The 16386-nt window shown below is 35.1% G+C and overlaps 1 protein-coding gene across 1 annotated transcript; it reads right to left on the reverse strand.

The window, feature by feature from the left end:
* Positions 1–370: 370 nt before the first annotated feature.
* Positions 371–12685, reverse strand: LOC116303526 (acid-sensing ion channel 1A). The gene is made up of 6 exons (XM_031713083.2): positions 11392–12685; positions 6727–6874; positions 6200–6262; positions 5403–5568; positions 4644–4735; positions 371–3573 (listed from the first exon to the last, which is right to left on the reverse strand). Exons 1-6 carry the CDS (start codon positions 12424–12426, stop codon positions 3461–3463), a joined length of 1617 nt encoding a protein of 538 aa, XP_031568943.1. The 5' UTR covers positions 12427–12685; the 3' UTR covers positions 371–3460.
* Between the last annotated feature and the right edge of the window lie 3701 nt (positions 12686–16386).

The following is a 16386-nucleotide window of genomic DNA, read 5'->3' on the forward strand; positions in this document are numbered from 1 at the left end:
TTCCACTCTCAGCGCCAAGCTTGGCTTAAGGCTTTGTTTTGTTTTGTTTTTTGTTTTTTGTTTTTTCAGGCCCAAGACTCAGTCAGTGCATGCGCACCTGAAAAAGTGACAAGATTATTAAGGTAAGAGACCCATTAGTGCTGGATGGCTGACTGATGGGGTCCCGGGGGTGGGGAGGGGGCGGAGTTAGGGGTGTGCACAACGCGCCAAACCAAGAAATGACCCTTCACTTCGAAAATATGAAAGGGTGAACCTGAATCCCTTGTCGCCCAAGAGCTCTGTAGATTGGCAAACATGAAATGGTGAACCTGGATCCCTTGTCGCCCTAGGGCTCTGTGGATTGGCAATGGTGAAATGGTGTACCAGATCATTTTTACTTTTAAATATCTTTAATTAGCTTTGGCATATGAAATCACTACAAGGTGTACAAGATCCCTTCCCTCCATTTTTTTATTTATTTCATTTTTTATATTTTATTTTTTATTATTATTTAAGAGTGAATGCACTGTTATTTAAACAATTCAGAATATACTTTTTCTGAAAAATGGATATTCCTTGAAATACCACTTCCTAATAATAACTTCACATCCATTATTACTCTGCAATAGGTGTTCTCTGTTGAATCAGCCATTATTTATATATACTTATTTCAATAAAGTTAATCACCAAAAACCTAGAAAGCTGAGATCACTGAGGATCATGGGAAATAATACATTTGAAACAAGTACAGCTTTTTTGATACAAACTGCAGCTTTAGGATGCTCAGGAGAAGTGAGACTGTAACTGATAAAAGATCTCAAATTCATCAACAGTTATCGAGCGGTTGAAACATGTAAAATGTATCTACTGATAATCCTTGTCGGCCTCAGCTTTATAGCTTTTCAGTAGACTAACTTTCTTGAAATAAGTATAGAAGGAGAATGCAAATCGAAATTACATCCTAGAGTTATTTTACTTCGCCCTTGAAAGAATAGTTAGCGTTGATACTAAGTAGTAGACACGATATCCATTGCTGACTTTCTTTCTTTCTTTCTTTCTTTTTTTTTTTTTCTTGACCGCTAGTCACTAGTTATACAACTTTGTTCCACGGGCGAAGTAAAATCACTTTGTTAATTGTGGTCCTTCCTCTTGCGTAATTCTTACTAAAACCCACCTCCCTCCCTCCCCTTCCCCCTTCTCTAAACAATGGCCGGTCCCTACCAAAAAAATAAATAAATAAACAATTAAAAAACTTACGATATTTTTCTTTAACGATCAAGACAAACCCAAGAGTACATCATATAAATCATATTATTCTTCCGAGGAACAGTTCATTTTGGGGCTGTTTTAGACCGGTAAACATATTTCAAAGATGGCGTCCATTTCGTCTGCTAAAAAAGTCCCACGATGCACTGAAATGCCAACGCGACCTGTTATATATATTTTACCTTAACCTCGGAATGGCTAATATACCTCGACAAGAGAATATGAACTAAAATAAGGAATCCCCGTGCCCCATCATGTGCACACTTTGATGTTGTTTTTAGAATCTATTCTAAAAATATCATCCAATAATATTATTTATTTGATCGTTTGATTTTCTGCACGCGCGCGCTCTACGCTGTTTGCTAACGTTTTCTTGTGCTTTTCTTATGTTCAAATGTTCAAATATGCCCTCAAGATGACGATGTAGGTCGAAAGCTTTGGAAAATAAATGTAAAAATACTCCAGAAAGTTGAACAAATTACTACTTCAATTTCCTCTCGTATTTTCCAAGCTTTCGACGTGCACATTCATATTCATGGCAGAGTCGAAATAACGGAAAAACCACAAAAACGTAAGCAAACACCGTAGAAAAAAACATGAAAACTGTGCACATGATGGTTACAAGGCTATATGGGGGAATTCCTTCTCTTAGTTCATTTTCTCTTGATTTCAAGCATGATGACTTTTTATACTTACACTTCCGGAATCCCTTTCTTTAGCTTTTTATTAATTTCGATTTGCATTCTCAAAGGAGATTTAACTTTAAAAGAATTATAGTGGTTTAGGTATGAAAAGTCATCAGGGTTGGGGTCTATACACTACGATGACTAATTTCAGTGGCCGAAGACGTTTTCACCGTGAGGGCAAATGGAAATCGCGATAATTGCAAAGTTTCATTGTTTACGTTTAGTGCCTCTTGAAGTCTGGTTAATACTCACAAATACAGCCATTAAGAAATGCAAAATTGCTGGGGAAGAGTATATGTGAAGACTTACTGCCACATTGGTTTCATAACAAAAGATTTTCTTGTTTTGTTATCACAGTCAACATGAAAGCCACATCTTTTCTCCTAACATTTATTTTTCTTTCGTTGAATGTATTTGTAATGCATGTGCGAACCAGACCAAAGAAGTGCACATGGACCCTTGTACTTTAGGCGTAATATTTCCCCATTTCAAAGCTCTAGGAAGAAAAACATTTATCCAAGTCCTATATTAAAGCACCTGCTCATCAGGTTATCGCTACTGTAAACATTTCATATTTGATTTTTTTTATGGATACCATACAGCAACCTCGGAGCTGATCAAAAGCAAGACATGGTTAACTGAAGGATCAAAATGGAATTAGGTTGTTGGGTTTTCGGTTAAAATAATCCGGATAAAATCTCTCAGATTAAGGGGTATCCCAAAACTCTACTCAGATGAAATAGGTTGTCGAGGCCGAGAAACCTGAGAGGTTAGGGACGTATGCACTACCACTACGCATCGCCTTTATTCCCATTCGAATGGAATCTAAAGTTTTTTTTTGTTAGTTATCGCTTTTTTCCCTTTCCTTGATTCTAAGACAGACATTTACGATTTCAGCAGTCGGTATCTGTTTCATGCTGTATATCAAAAACACACTTTAGCTTGTCCGATGTAGCAACAGGGAGGTAGAACAATGAATGCGGGATCGGTGTATTGGAATTTAGGGTTTGAAAAGGGAGAAAGCAAGAGAAAACCCATCGAATCTTACACACTATCGACGTTAACACTGAGCAACAAGAATTCTAAATATAAAAAGATGATTCACAAGCAGATTCCATTTTTTTATGGTCTGCAAGTTGTCGGGTTATCTCCGGTGTAATATAATTTATGCATGTCTTTTGTTATGTCTATAGTGACTCGTTCTATAGATCTTAAAAATGGTATTGTTTTTTTTTTTAGTACTGTGATGTCAGCGGTACTGTTTAAATTATATTACACCAGAGATAAGCCAATTTGTCAGAAGTTAATAGTTCATGAACAATGATTGATAATTAAAGTTAACGGATATCAACGAGTTTTTAACTAACCCCGAGTTTTATAGTTTAAAGTGGGCTGCTTCAGGTAATGGCCTGAATTATTTCAGAGAATGGCATCCTCTTTTCGCTTCAGGAATCCGACGCTTTGGCCTGGACCATTCACCTGGCAACATTATGCCGTGATCTAAATTCTAAAAATCCTCTCTTTGGACCTCATTTTCTATATTTATAAGAAGTGTATGCCATCATCCCAAGGACGTCCAAGTATTCGACTATGGTTAACAGACTTGCACCAAGGAAAAGTCCAATCTGGCCACCAACATCACCTAAAAAGAGCAACCGTTTTAAAATGTCATGATTCGATCACACCAATGTTAGTGAATAATCTCTTGAGATAGAAAAAAAAACCAACAATGGAACAGCCGCTATCTTGGTTGATCTAACTAGAGATGCTTATTTTAGTCAACTAACATGGCTGCTGTGACGTAACATGCACCCCAAGAACACTATCCTCTAAAGCTAGACCTTGCGAATTTGTAGTGCTTCTCAATAGCACGCAAAAAGGGACTTGGAACGAGTGTAGAAATGTTAATCAAATTTAACAAACCCCATCGCATGAAAGCTCAATCTAAAATTAAGATCGTGTTTCAGAATGTTAGGGCAAATACTGACTGATTGGAATACTTTTTTTTTTAAATCGTAATAATAAAAGAGAGAATGTATGTTTCTTGGGTACGCGGTCCTCAAGCCCCGTACATTCTCTCTTATTTGTGAGATTTTTAAAAGCTTGCTACTCAGTAGGTATTCTTTCAAAAATGCTAGTACTCGGCAATAATACTAATATTAATATGGTCTCTTTTGTGATGGGGATCATTTCGCAATTAGATTAATTTTACTCGGCTTTAGTCCCTTTCTCAATTCCGAAAAAGAGAATCGCCGCCGCGACGAAGAAGGTGTGGTAGAAAATGAAACCATACATTTCGATTGACCTCCGCCAAAATCCCATTTTGTCGCAACGGCTAATTCCGCGCTTGCTGTTGAGAAGCAATATTAATTATGCAAAGAGTAAAATGATTTTGAATTTTGATTAAGAGGCGGTTGCGGACCTCTGTCTTACCTAAGGGATAAATCCATTGTTTTACCCTAGAATTTAGTTTTGCCACAGCAGCTTTGAAGTAAATTTTGTATTTTGTACAAATTTATTTTTTAATATGTAACTATAAGGGAGGATAGAAGTGAGTGGTAGTTACAAGTTCTAACAGGTTTCGCTTTGTACACGTTTGGACCCTCCTCCCAAAAACTCCTTGAACCACCCTTGCCTTTTTATTGCCGTAGCACATGAATATTGTTCTTAGCGCACGCAGTCACGAGAACAAGAAATGATTATTGATCGTACCTAGAAGACCAAAGAGATCATAGCTTGGCACTTGTCGGACATCACTAAACGTCAGATCCTCGTAATAAATCTTTAATTCCATTAGATTATCCCTAATGTTGAGAGGAAGTCATAAATTTCAATGGTAAGTATTTATTCATTCACATAAAGAACAAATTCACGGTGTATACAACCTTTCCAAGAAAGGTTGGTGAAGGTTTTGTTGCATGCTACACTGAGTGAATGCAATCAGCGAAAGGTGACAAAAATATGGAATTTTCTCAAACTTTATCTGTACGTCGTTCCGTTAAACAATATAGGCCTTCTCTAAATTTAAACAGGATGCATTTTGGTCTATCTTCGGTACCAACAACACCATATAAGGCATGATAAACACGAGATGCTTTTACCGAAGCTACACCACAGTGCACCATGTTCACTATCTCAGAAAACATCTATTCAACAAAACCTTCCGACACCAACTGTTTTTGAAATAGCTAAATATAAGCGAGTAAGGCACAGATCAAACGTCGAACTTCACATGAGCCGAACCAAATTGAAACAATGGATAACAAGGTGATCTTCTTTATTGTTATAAAATTCGGCTCATGTTGAAGTTTGACGTTTGACCTGAGCCTAACGAGAGAGAATCAAGTATACAAGCACTTGATTATTAATAAGCCGCAAAGCGTGCATCGTCTTTTAAATAAATAACGGCCAGAGGATATACAGATACAAAAAAAAAAAAAAAAAAAAAAAAAAAAATGGATAGCAAATTACCTGAGGTATTCCCGGTTTTCTTTAGGAGTCCCAGTGAGGTTGTACTGTCTAGCCAGCATTTGGGCGTATGTGTTAGCGGGGAACCTCGCGTAAGAGAGCTGGGCTGAGTATTCGATGCTATCACAGGCGATGGGACAGTTATCAAGCTTCTTTGTTTCAAAATGCTCTATAGAAATAAAAAATGTAACTTACTAAGGTGTCTTGTGATTGCTTGGTTTACACTGTGGTCCTAGTCGTAATCGCAATTTTATCTCAACCACTTCAGTTAAAACCCAGTTAAAAATCTAGGTAGTTTGGGTGGCGTACGCTGCTAACGCGGTCTCTTTCACCACTGTAAGGCCAAAGGCTCGGGTCACCATATGTGAATTGAGTTTGATGTGTCGTTATCTCCTATGCTACGAGGGCTTTCACCGGTTCTCCGTTTTTCTCCCTCCTTAAAAATCTACATTTAAGTTGAATGTAGTATTTATGGAATATTAAATGTAGTATGTGTGTGAGTGTGGACGGGAGGGACATTTCAAAATGGGACCTGTTTCCCCTTGTGTCCTCCCGCGCTTTGCCCGAGAAGGATTCGTTTGGTAATACAGCAAAAGAGCCGGTTGTACGAAGGGTGGGTAGCACTATCAGATAAAAAAATTCTTATCCAATGGAAAAATCATACTGTTATCCTATAAATTTATCCACTGGATAAATCCGTCGGATATACGCTATCTACTCTTTGTGCAACCAGGCCCTTGAGTTAATTACTAGTCTGATGGTTAAGTGCGCTTCAAGTGCGTGATGCGTAAGTTACTTACCCCACGCAGGCCACAAACAGAGTTCGGCTGTTGTTAGGTCGCATACGGGAATCTCGCCCTCGCCTGTAAGACAGAAAAATAACAATTTGATAGATATAATAAGTAAAAATATTTAAAATCCCAAATTGTGTTTTGAAAAAGCACATGCTTAGATGGAGAAGTTTTGTTTATAGTTTTAGTAACTATATAACATCCTTCATTTGAAGTTCAAATAGTATCAATTTGAGCTGAAGATTTTTATTTTATTGTAATTCATTTACAAGATTCCTCAATACTGTTAGAATAGGTAATATGACTACATGCTGTCCAATTTGGAAATAATTGGATGAAAAAATTCCGAGGACTGACAAAATCGGAAGAGGCCGAAAGGCCGAGTCAACTTTGGGGCAGACATGTAGTCCTATTGCAGATTAATTAGTTTTCTCTCGAAAGAATGGGAATGGAAAAGATCCAAATTACTCTTTTGGACAGGAACGAGAAATTGATTATATGGGATTATAGAGTGATGATACAATTATGATACTTACCAGGCATAAACCAATCTCTACACTTGCATTTTGCATCCACATATCGGGTGAGTTTGTCCAAGAAACATTTCGATTTGGTGTAGGTATCAAAGTATTTTAGTTTTGGCATTCCACATGCTGTCTTGTATGGCAAAGGTAAGTTCGTTACCTAAAATATTACAATAAAATATTAGTTATAAATTTTCGTTCTATCAAGTCCCAAAAGTATAGATATTTCAAAGAAGTTTTGGGAATTTTTTGAATTAATTTATTGGTATTTATTTTAAACTGCCATTAAGCAAGGTTAAGAGGGGATAGTACCTTCACGTGCTGATGGCCATGATAGATGGCAGAAAAATATAACACATTTACTATGTGTAATTGAATTCTTTCTCAATTAAAATGATTGTATTGTTCCCTTTTTGCGGTTAAAACGCGCGAACAAGGCAAACATGCATGGAAAGCTGTCAAAAGCAGTCAAAAAAATAATTAAGCATCCCCATTTTTCATATAACGCTAGAAAATGACCCAGTAATTGCTTGGCATTTAAACTTTGTGTTGGAAATTAGAAAAATGAAATGCTATTTGTGGATAATATGTATCATTAAGTACTTTCAAAATACGAATTAAGAGAAGGGAATCACAGACTTATGAGAGTTTGAAGAAGTTGTTTTCTTTATATTTTGCATATCAAAACATTCTAATGACGAAGCACCCGCACAAAAAAAAAACTAGTACTTAGAAAAGATGCGAGCGATCAAAGCCCTTGAACGTCCATAAGCAATATACAGCGCGCACGCATGTCTCTGTACTGTGTTGTAAACACGCTGGGAAGTGCTGTCGAGAACGAGAGTATCAAGGTTAGAAAAAGCCTTAGCCGAGCATTCCTCTTGGTTTTCGAGAGCTCTAGAGCCCCCAGAGTGTTTATATCACAGCACAGAGACACAAGCAGCCAATTTCGAACTCCCAAATGTTAGACCTTTCTTTTATTATTATTATTTTGAGCCTTTCATTATAGGTTCAGAAATGACTTTTCTTTGTTAGATATATAGCTCTTTACGGATTGGCCTTCTGTCCACACGTATCTGGTAAAAATTCACTCGAAAACGCAGTTTTTCAAACGCTATAATTTTTTTTAAAAATCCGTTTTTTAAAAAAATATGGATACTTTTGAGTAGGCCTAAAAGTGTTTATAAAACCACTACTCTCTACCATTCCACTCCAATAAAATCAACGAAACTGATGAAGTCTGGGTTTCCTTGGTAATTTTGTATTTTCAGAAGCATTACCGTGACACAAACTGACAATTGAAAACGTGACAAATTTCGCTACAGTCACCGTAACAGCTACCTTCATTGATTATTACTTTTCTATATTGTTTTTATTATTATTATTATTATTATTAATCGACTTTCAATCCAACCTCAGCGCAATACTATTTTACAAATGAAACAATTTCTAGAATCATCAGTTCTTTCATCTTGATAATCTAATTTGGATGGCTGTAATTATTTCTCAGTTTCCTTCGGTTATATATATTTTCGGCTTTGCAGTTTACTTGGTATTCACAAGATAGTAATATGATAATATAATCTTTACAATGAATTTATTTTTTTGAGTAATTACTAACGTGCCCACTCAGTTACATGCCACGTTTCAGGTGAAAACCCTTTTTCTTGCTGTCGGCAGCCTTTCAATTTTAAGCCGCAGAGCAAAGAATATGATCACGGCGTTTTGAACAATTCGTGGTTTTGTTACCATTAGTTTAATATTCCCAGTATCTCGCAAACGTTCTTGAATAAAGCGCCAGAACACTTTTTAGGCGCCCAAATGGCCGGAACACTTTCAGAGGGGGATTTTGTGGAGGTGTCTTATCGTGGGAGCTTTCTCAGTTCAACATATTATGTAATGAAATGTTTGCAAGCTTGTTCAAGGGATCCCAATATTGAAATTTCATAACCCTACGTTTTGATTCTAAATATTTTAATTTTGTTTAGAAATTTCATTAGTGAGCTTGCATATATTTGAAAGATATTTTGTATATCAGATATTTTAATTTTCTGGTCTAAAATGGACCTACTCAGCAGACATTTTGACAAGATATTCCTGATAATCAAACTACTAAGTGCTACGTAAGTAATGGGCTCCCAAATAATTATCATACATCCAGATACAAATATAAAAAGAAATCCCACGGAGCTAATGATGAAATATCATTGATATTTCGGAGACACTCGTGGAAAAAAAGTGATCAAAAATGGTTTACGTGATTGCAGAATAAAGGTTTCTGCAGGGTTATCAAAATTATAATTGAACGTGCTGGGCTCCCAAAACATTATTATACATAAAAAATATACTTTTATTCTCATAAAAAGGATTCACACGGAGTTAATGATAAAAAATGATAGATATTATGGAGAATGTCGAAGAAAAATCTTATCAAAAATGGTTTACATGAATGCAGAATAAAGATTTATGCAGGGTTATCAGAATTATAATTGAACGAGATGTACTCCCAAAGCATTACTTGTATTATACATAGAAAATATAATTGTATTCCCATGAAAAGAAATCCCACAAAGCTAATGATGAAAAATGATAGATATTACGAAGAATCTCATGGAAAAAAGAAGTTTCTCGAACAACAGCTTGGAAATGTAAATCATTAAAAAATAAAATAAAAGATAAAAATACTAACGATAATAAATATATATATATAAACTGACGCAGTCCGAAATAGAGTTCGTCAGGGAGATCCATCACGTGCACGTTCACGCTCACCCTGGCTCTTAGTTGACTAAAAGAGTCAACATTAGAGTAATATGCGATACTATAATGTTTTTAATACAGTTTTGTAAGTAGGTTTCACTGCTTTTGAGCATTTCAGTTTTGTTTCTTCTACGTTGAGTTTTTTCTCTGAATTATCAAGCTTAATGTTTCACTTTCCTGAGGATGGGACAGTGAGCCGAAACCTTGGAACTCTAGTAATAAAATTCAACTTAGAAGAAACAAAAATATACTCAAAAGTAATGATTTGTCGAAATGAGATCAAATGCAATCAAGTGCTATTACCACTGACACCTCTTGTTGCTCGGGAAAGTAGGTTGTTTTTGTTATAATAAAAAATGATCAGAATTTTTTGTCTTTCGTTAGTAACTTTCTAAGGACATCAGCTATCCAGCATAATCTGAAGCCAAAGCTTTTGAATAGTAGTTATCAGTCTTATAATCCTTTTCTTGTGTGTTTCAAATTAGTAAAAACAATGTTTATTTGTTATACCTTTACGTCTAATTTAATTCCAGTTTTCTTTACATGCAACCTATATACATATACATTGTTGTGTTTTTCTCTGGTAATTGTCCTAGATTGATTATTATTTTTTGATGTAATTATATTCTTACTCTGTAGTATTGAATAATTGCCTTTGGAATAAAATAATTTGGTTTTCCAAAAAAAATGTTTTTTCATCTTGTGCATTTAGAATTGAATTTAATCCCAGTTGAATTTTTCTCTTTCATTTTGTTTGTTTAATTTAAAAAAGTATAGGAGCTAGAAAATTTAGAGTTGTTCGTTTATGTACGTAAACACTCACAAACGAAAAAGATAATTAGAAAAGAACAATATTTTTTTCTATGTTTGTTACACAATGCAATATATAATATAGTTTCTTTTTTATTCGATTGAGAGCCTACGAAATGCTGAACTTTTGATATCGTTATTCGTTTATGCATTAGCGCACATTAAGCAGATGATTAGAAAAGAACAAAAATAGAAGTAATTATAGAAACACATCTGTGATTTAACGATAAATTAAAAACCTTTGACCGCTGCGTAATTAGTAGTTAAAACTAAAATCGAATCTTAAATTACCGAAGAAGCCATGTAATCACTTGAGAAAAGAAAAAAACACAAATGAAAAAATTCATTGGTTTAATACTTAGTGTTTATTTAGCTTTATAGTCTTTTCTCGCGTTCGAGATTTCAGGACAAATAAAAGAGGGCGAATTCGGAAATTTGAAAGCAATTCTTTTGAACCTTTAATCAGCCAAGTAAACCTTTTGACATAACTCATTGTTTTTGTGGAACTGATTTGATACATTTGATGATAATATTATGTTGTTCTGTGTTGTGCTATGTACGAGCAAGCGGCAGATGAATAGTGCATTGGTTTTGTTTTGGAAAGGCTAACTTTAAATGAGAACAGAAAATACATACAGCCAAAACATCAAAGGATGACAGTATAATCTTTCCATTACGATTTTCGCCCCCTAAGGTTTCAACATTTGTACCAAACAGTTATTCGAATGTTGGTCAGTATGCTTCTCAGTGGGACAGACAGAATTTGAATATTAACTTAGGAAGCTTAGGAGCCATTGGTTGTGTGGGATTATGTTTGGCTAGGCTCCATATAGATTTTTATAAACTAAAAAAATGGTATTGAATTTTATCAAGTCAACAAAAAAAATCGATTCAAAATAAGCCCACACTGGCTTATCACTTTTTTGTTAAAAAATATTCATATAAAACTTGGTACAGTATATGCAAGGGCCGAAAATAGATAGATTGTTCTTGTGACGATTGTTGTTATTCAGTACTTTTTTTAGATTTTATCTAAGAAGCAATTAGGTGTCATTTAGATACTTTTGTGGTTACATCTTACTTTTATCGTTACTTTTTAGATCTTACCTTTCGTCTTTTAAGCTCCATGTAGGTAGCGAAACCTGGTGCCACTGAAATACCTTGCATCTTTACTGGAGTCTCTTCCTGGTCGTGTAATATCACAGTAAAACCAGCATTCTTGACATCATAATAATACTCTACGTGTTGGATATCTATAAGCAATCTTAGGCCTTCCTTTGACCCAACAGTAGTAGTTTTTAATATTTCACCCATTTTTCCTGAGTTAAAAGTATAACAGGAATCTCCGTCCGCCGTTTTGAAAAGTGTAAAGTTCTGCCACGAACACGGAACCGATTCTTGCCATGTGCATTCTTTGATCATATCCTCAAGTCGATGGGCCGCATCTTTCAGTGTTTTTTTCATGAGTTCTCCATTTAGTTTGGCTTTTAAATGGCTGACATTTTTCCCCTCTAGGACCGATTGGACAAAAATCTCATTCATGATAGTGCCATTCATTTTTGACAAGCGTGCATCGTTGTAGTTGCAAAACGAAACGGCTGGAAACGGCAGACGGTCAGTGTAGGTCAAAAGTGTGGTAGTCGTGAAGGGATATTCAAAGTAACTTTTAATACTCTCGCTGCATTTTTCAAAAAACATAGCAAACGCAGTCAACAGTAGAATTGTCCAAACTATGCGACGTAAAGGTGGGTTACCGCTGAAGCAGTAATGAAAGCCATGGAGCGTGCAACTTCCGAGAAAATTTTCCCACATTTCTCCGATTTTCCTCTTCTTTTTCTTTTCATCGAGTAGCTTTCTGCAGCCTTCATAGTTGTTATCTTTTTGACACTTGTCGTAGTCGTTCTCCTGATAATCCCCATGATTGTTTCGAACGGACCATTTAGGTGACAGCGATTCTGATACACAAACATCCTTGCCATTATTCTCTGATTTAATGTATACTACAGATATATCCTTTTTACAGTGGTTACAAAAAGCGTATATACTGTTGGGTCCTTGTTGAGCTTTGTGGTCATTTCCTCTGATAACAATCTTCACATCTCCACCGTCGTCGCCTCCTAAATTTTCCTTGTCATAGCTCATACTTATGTTCAGGCTTAGATAGACTTGGATTTGGATTTGGATAGAAACAACAGTTTTTGGGCCAACATAAATCACTTGTTGTTGAACAAATTATTCTTGCTCAACCACAGACAAATACTTCGAACAATTACACGTGAAACATGGACGTAATCTTATTCAGAAAAAGACGAGTTCTCTGGTTTTGAGAGATTCGTTGCACAAGTCTTTTATAGTGTCTGTTATCTAATTGAATTTAAAAGGTGTTTCTAGCGAGAAACGTAAGCCGAGTCGCTATCATCCAATCGCAAATCCTCTTCGATACCCCATACCTGCTATTTAGCCCAATTACTGGGCCCATCTGAATTGCAAAGTAGTCACACCAAGGTTTGCGACTCGCGGTTTCTGATTTTATTTCATACTAATTGCATTACAATTCGCGAAACCATGGCGGCAGGTGCTATTCCGCGGCATTCGCATGTTTAAGTCAACAATCTGGTAGTAAGAAATTTGCACTTCCAACACACAGAGCCTCGAAGACCCTACAAAAGCGAGAGCACCTTAAAGTCTCTGTTTTCTCTAATTCTTTAGTAACGACAATATGCTAATGCTTGCAAATATTCTTACATTATGAGAGTTTTCCCCCCTGCTGATTTCTCTTGTTGTCATTTGTTTTAGAACGAGGCGTTCTTTGCATTTGTTATGGTTTTTACCTTCGCATTCTTAAGACGAGGAATCGGCTCTTTTTAACATTTTCTTATAAAGTTATAAAAAACTATTTTGGCAGAGCTTTCTTTTTTGCCAAAACACAAAAGGAATTCATGAATAATTCACGTTCAAGTATTTCTTCCGAGCTAGCATTCCTAATGGTTTGCGTACTTAAAACACTCAATTTTATTCTCGTTATATAGAGAAAATCTAGAACTAGATGTAACAAGATTACCCTAAAAGTTATCGGAAACAATTACAGTCTTTGAGTGTTGTTAAGAGAGAGGATAATGTGAAAATTCGCTAATAAATGTAAAGTAACACGATGATCCCAGACTAAAGACGTGTTAAAAAATAGCGCTTTAATTGCATAACACATTTTAAGAATGATTTTCGAAATTGTCATGCTCGCTCTGGAGAGAAATACTGTGTATTTTGGTGTATCGTTTGAGCAAAAGCGAATTTATAATTCTAGACTTTGCAATGTTAAATAAATAAATTTAAAAGGAGTTTCAAACTGAACATGAAAACGAGCCAACGACTCGAACTGTTAACTGCAGTAAAACACAATTCATTTTCGTAATTTAAAATTCTGTATGCAAAAGAATTAAAATCAGCCAAATATTTTCGGATTGGCATAGCTTTTTAATCCTTGAAGTTAGGGCTCAAATAAACTCTTATCATGTTATTAGAAAATTAAGGCTATTCGAATTCTTACAAATATACATCTATTATTTTTTGAAATGATACACAGGAACTTGTGAAGGTTGGATATATATCTATAATGGACTAAAGGGGCTGCTTTTTTAAGACGTTTCTGAGAGGACAACATGTTATGTGGGATGAAAAAGTGCTAATCTTCGGAGAAACGAAAAGCCACAAAGATATCTGGTTAATTGTATTTCAATTTAAACAGCTGAAGCTCGCGCGCAAAACGATACTGATGTCTCTCATGCAGAAAAAATATCAAATTAATGAAAAAGAATTTAAAAAAATAGTTAATCAATGAAGAGGCAGCTTGGGGAGGACCAAGTTTCATATATTCATAATTTTATTCAAAAAAAAGAACTTTTTTGATTTAAAATTTTAATTTTAACATGTTTTGGTAGAGGATTATCATTACGATTAAAAGCTTGAAACGAATTTAGACTGCGTATTTAAGACTCGGGTAATAAAATCGATGAAAACAGGTTTAATAGCTTTTAATTATGGAGTTGTTTCACAGGGAACAGAATAAAACGTTATCAAAACATTGAAAAAAATATTTTCATTGTGTTCAAAGAAAAGGCAGCTTCGAAAAAAAAAATCAAGAACAACAATTTTTGTTTGCTCCCGTGCAAGTTACCCTAGGCAAAATGTTTCTACAATAAAGGTATAATTAAGATGTCATTTTTGTGAAGTCTGAAAGCGTCGAGAAAATAAGCTTTAAAAAAGCACGTTTTTATATTTGTCTGCTGGTGGCAAGATACGATTTCTGCTTGTACAAACATCGTACATCAAATATTAATGGCTTTATAAACTTCATGATATTGAATTTCAAAAAGAAAATTAGAGCATTCTTCCTAGTGCGATAATTGACACAGATTAAAAACGCAGAAATTCAATTATAGTTGCTCCGAAAGGTTTTCTTGAAAAGCAATCGACACTATGCCGTGAATTTGACGCTGCCCGATTGATTTTGATGTTTTTGAGGCTTACGTAGAATTATTCGTAGGAAGCAGAAAAGAAAATATCAACAGCATGTGAACACCCACGTCTTCAATAGTTATTTGAATATTACTAAAATAGGAATTAAAATATCAATGTAACATTTGGAATGCTTTAACATAAATAAAACGTAATAAACACCTCTAACTCATGTGTTCCAATTTTGCACCTCGCTATTTACCAACGTTATTTCTTATTTTCTACTAATTAAAAAAAAAAAAACGCTTTCTATAGTACACAAATTCCATTTTTAGTTATGGCTTATGAAGAACTCATGCTATATGTGACTGACTTGAGTTGAGATATTCAACACTCACAAACCAACCGTTCGGGGAAAAAATTATACAAGGATATTCAATAAGAAATTTTAAAACACATTTGAAGTCTTTCTTTATTCGTTTTATATTGTAACTATATTTTTATTCTACCAGCATTCAGAGTGCAGTAGGAATGCAGGATCACAGTCCTCGTCCAAACTTAGAAAATGTATCTATATTTTCAATTTATAAGCGATTGGTTAAGAACTTGGCGCTTTAATGAAAGATAACCATCCCACGGACATACACACTGCTATGACTGAAAATCTGATAACAAGACTGTGAGAATTGGACTCGCTTTGCTCGGATACATGCACAGCTAGGCTCTTGCAATGAAAATGGTCGTAGCAAATAGCAACTCATTAAGGGATTATTGCTGCTCCATACCTAAAAAAATATACCACAAATGTTACAATTCATATATCAACATGTTTGTCTCCCCCAAGATTTGTATAGATGTTAAGTGAAGTAATTTTTAGGCTATTATTCATTTCTCCTCATACATAATACAATAAGGTCTCCAGGGTTCGATTTCATTAGCTTTCTTAAGAAGTAGCCGCCATATTGTCCAATGACCTGATTAATAGACAATTTGTCTAAATTCTTTGGTACCCAGGATACAATGTGGGAACGATCTAACAAATATAAATTTTAAAAAAGTTTGGCCCCTGAAACCATAAATCATTAAAAAAAACAGCAACATAGATTTCTCTGCACCTCTGTGTGTCAATGATACATTCCACCATTATTGTTATATATGGGGTCTGTGTGGAGAAATTAGTCAAATAAATTGGAGGGCAGAGGAGGGGGCAAAGAAGGGAATGAAGCTTCCTTGCTTCGGGCTTATTTTAAATAACAATTCTTGGAATAGTCGTTTTTGCTGGCCTGGCAATATGGGACTCAGTTTCGAATTCTTAGGTCAAAAATAATAAAATGAAAACATGAAATTTGGGGAGCCACGTATTTTGGAAATAGCAGTAGTACAACGGAATGTCCCTAACAACTCCCAAATTATTCCTTTATCCTAAGGTGGCTGTATTTATTGAAGGGTAAATTTAATTAGGGACACATATAATTAGGACTGAGTAGTAGTAACTCCCATGGATGTTTTAATGTTGTTTTGTTTCTGACATAACTAAAGGCGGTCGCTTTTTGTCATAAGTCGCAACATAGATGACTTTTATTGGTATAAGCATGCTGAGAATTTCCTTTGTATATTTGATGTTTTCTGTTTGATTTGAAACTACACAAA

Source organism: Actinia tenebrosa, unplaced genomic scaffold (assembly GCF_029948245.1).
Source record: "Actinia tenebrosa isolate PJP-AT-01 unplaced genomic scaffold, QUT_ActTen_1.0 PGA_scaffold12__29_contigs__length_12842862, whole genome shotgun sequence".
NCBI classification, from domain to species: domain Eukaryota; kingdom Metazoa; phylum Cnidaria; class Anthozoa; order Actiniaria; family Actiniidae; genus Actinia; species Actinia tenebrosa.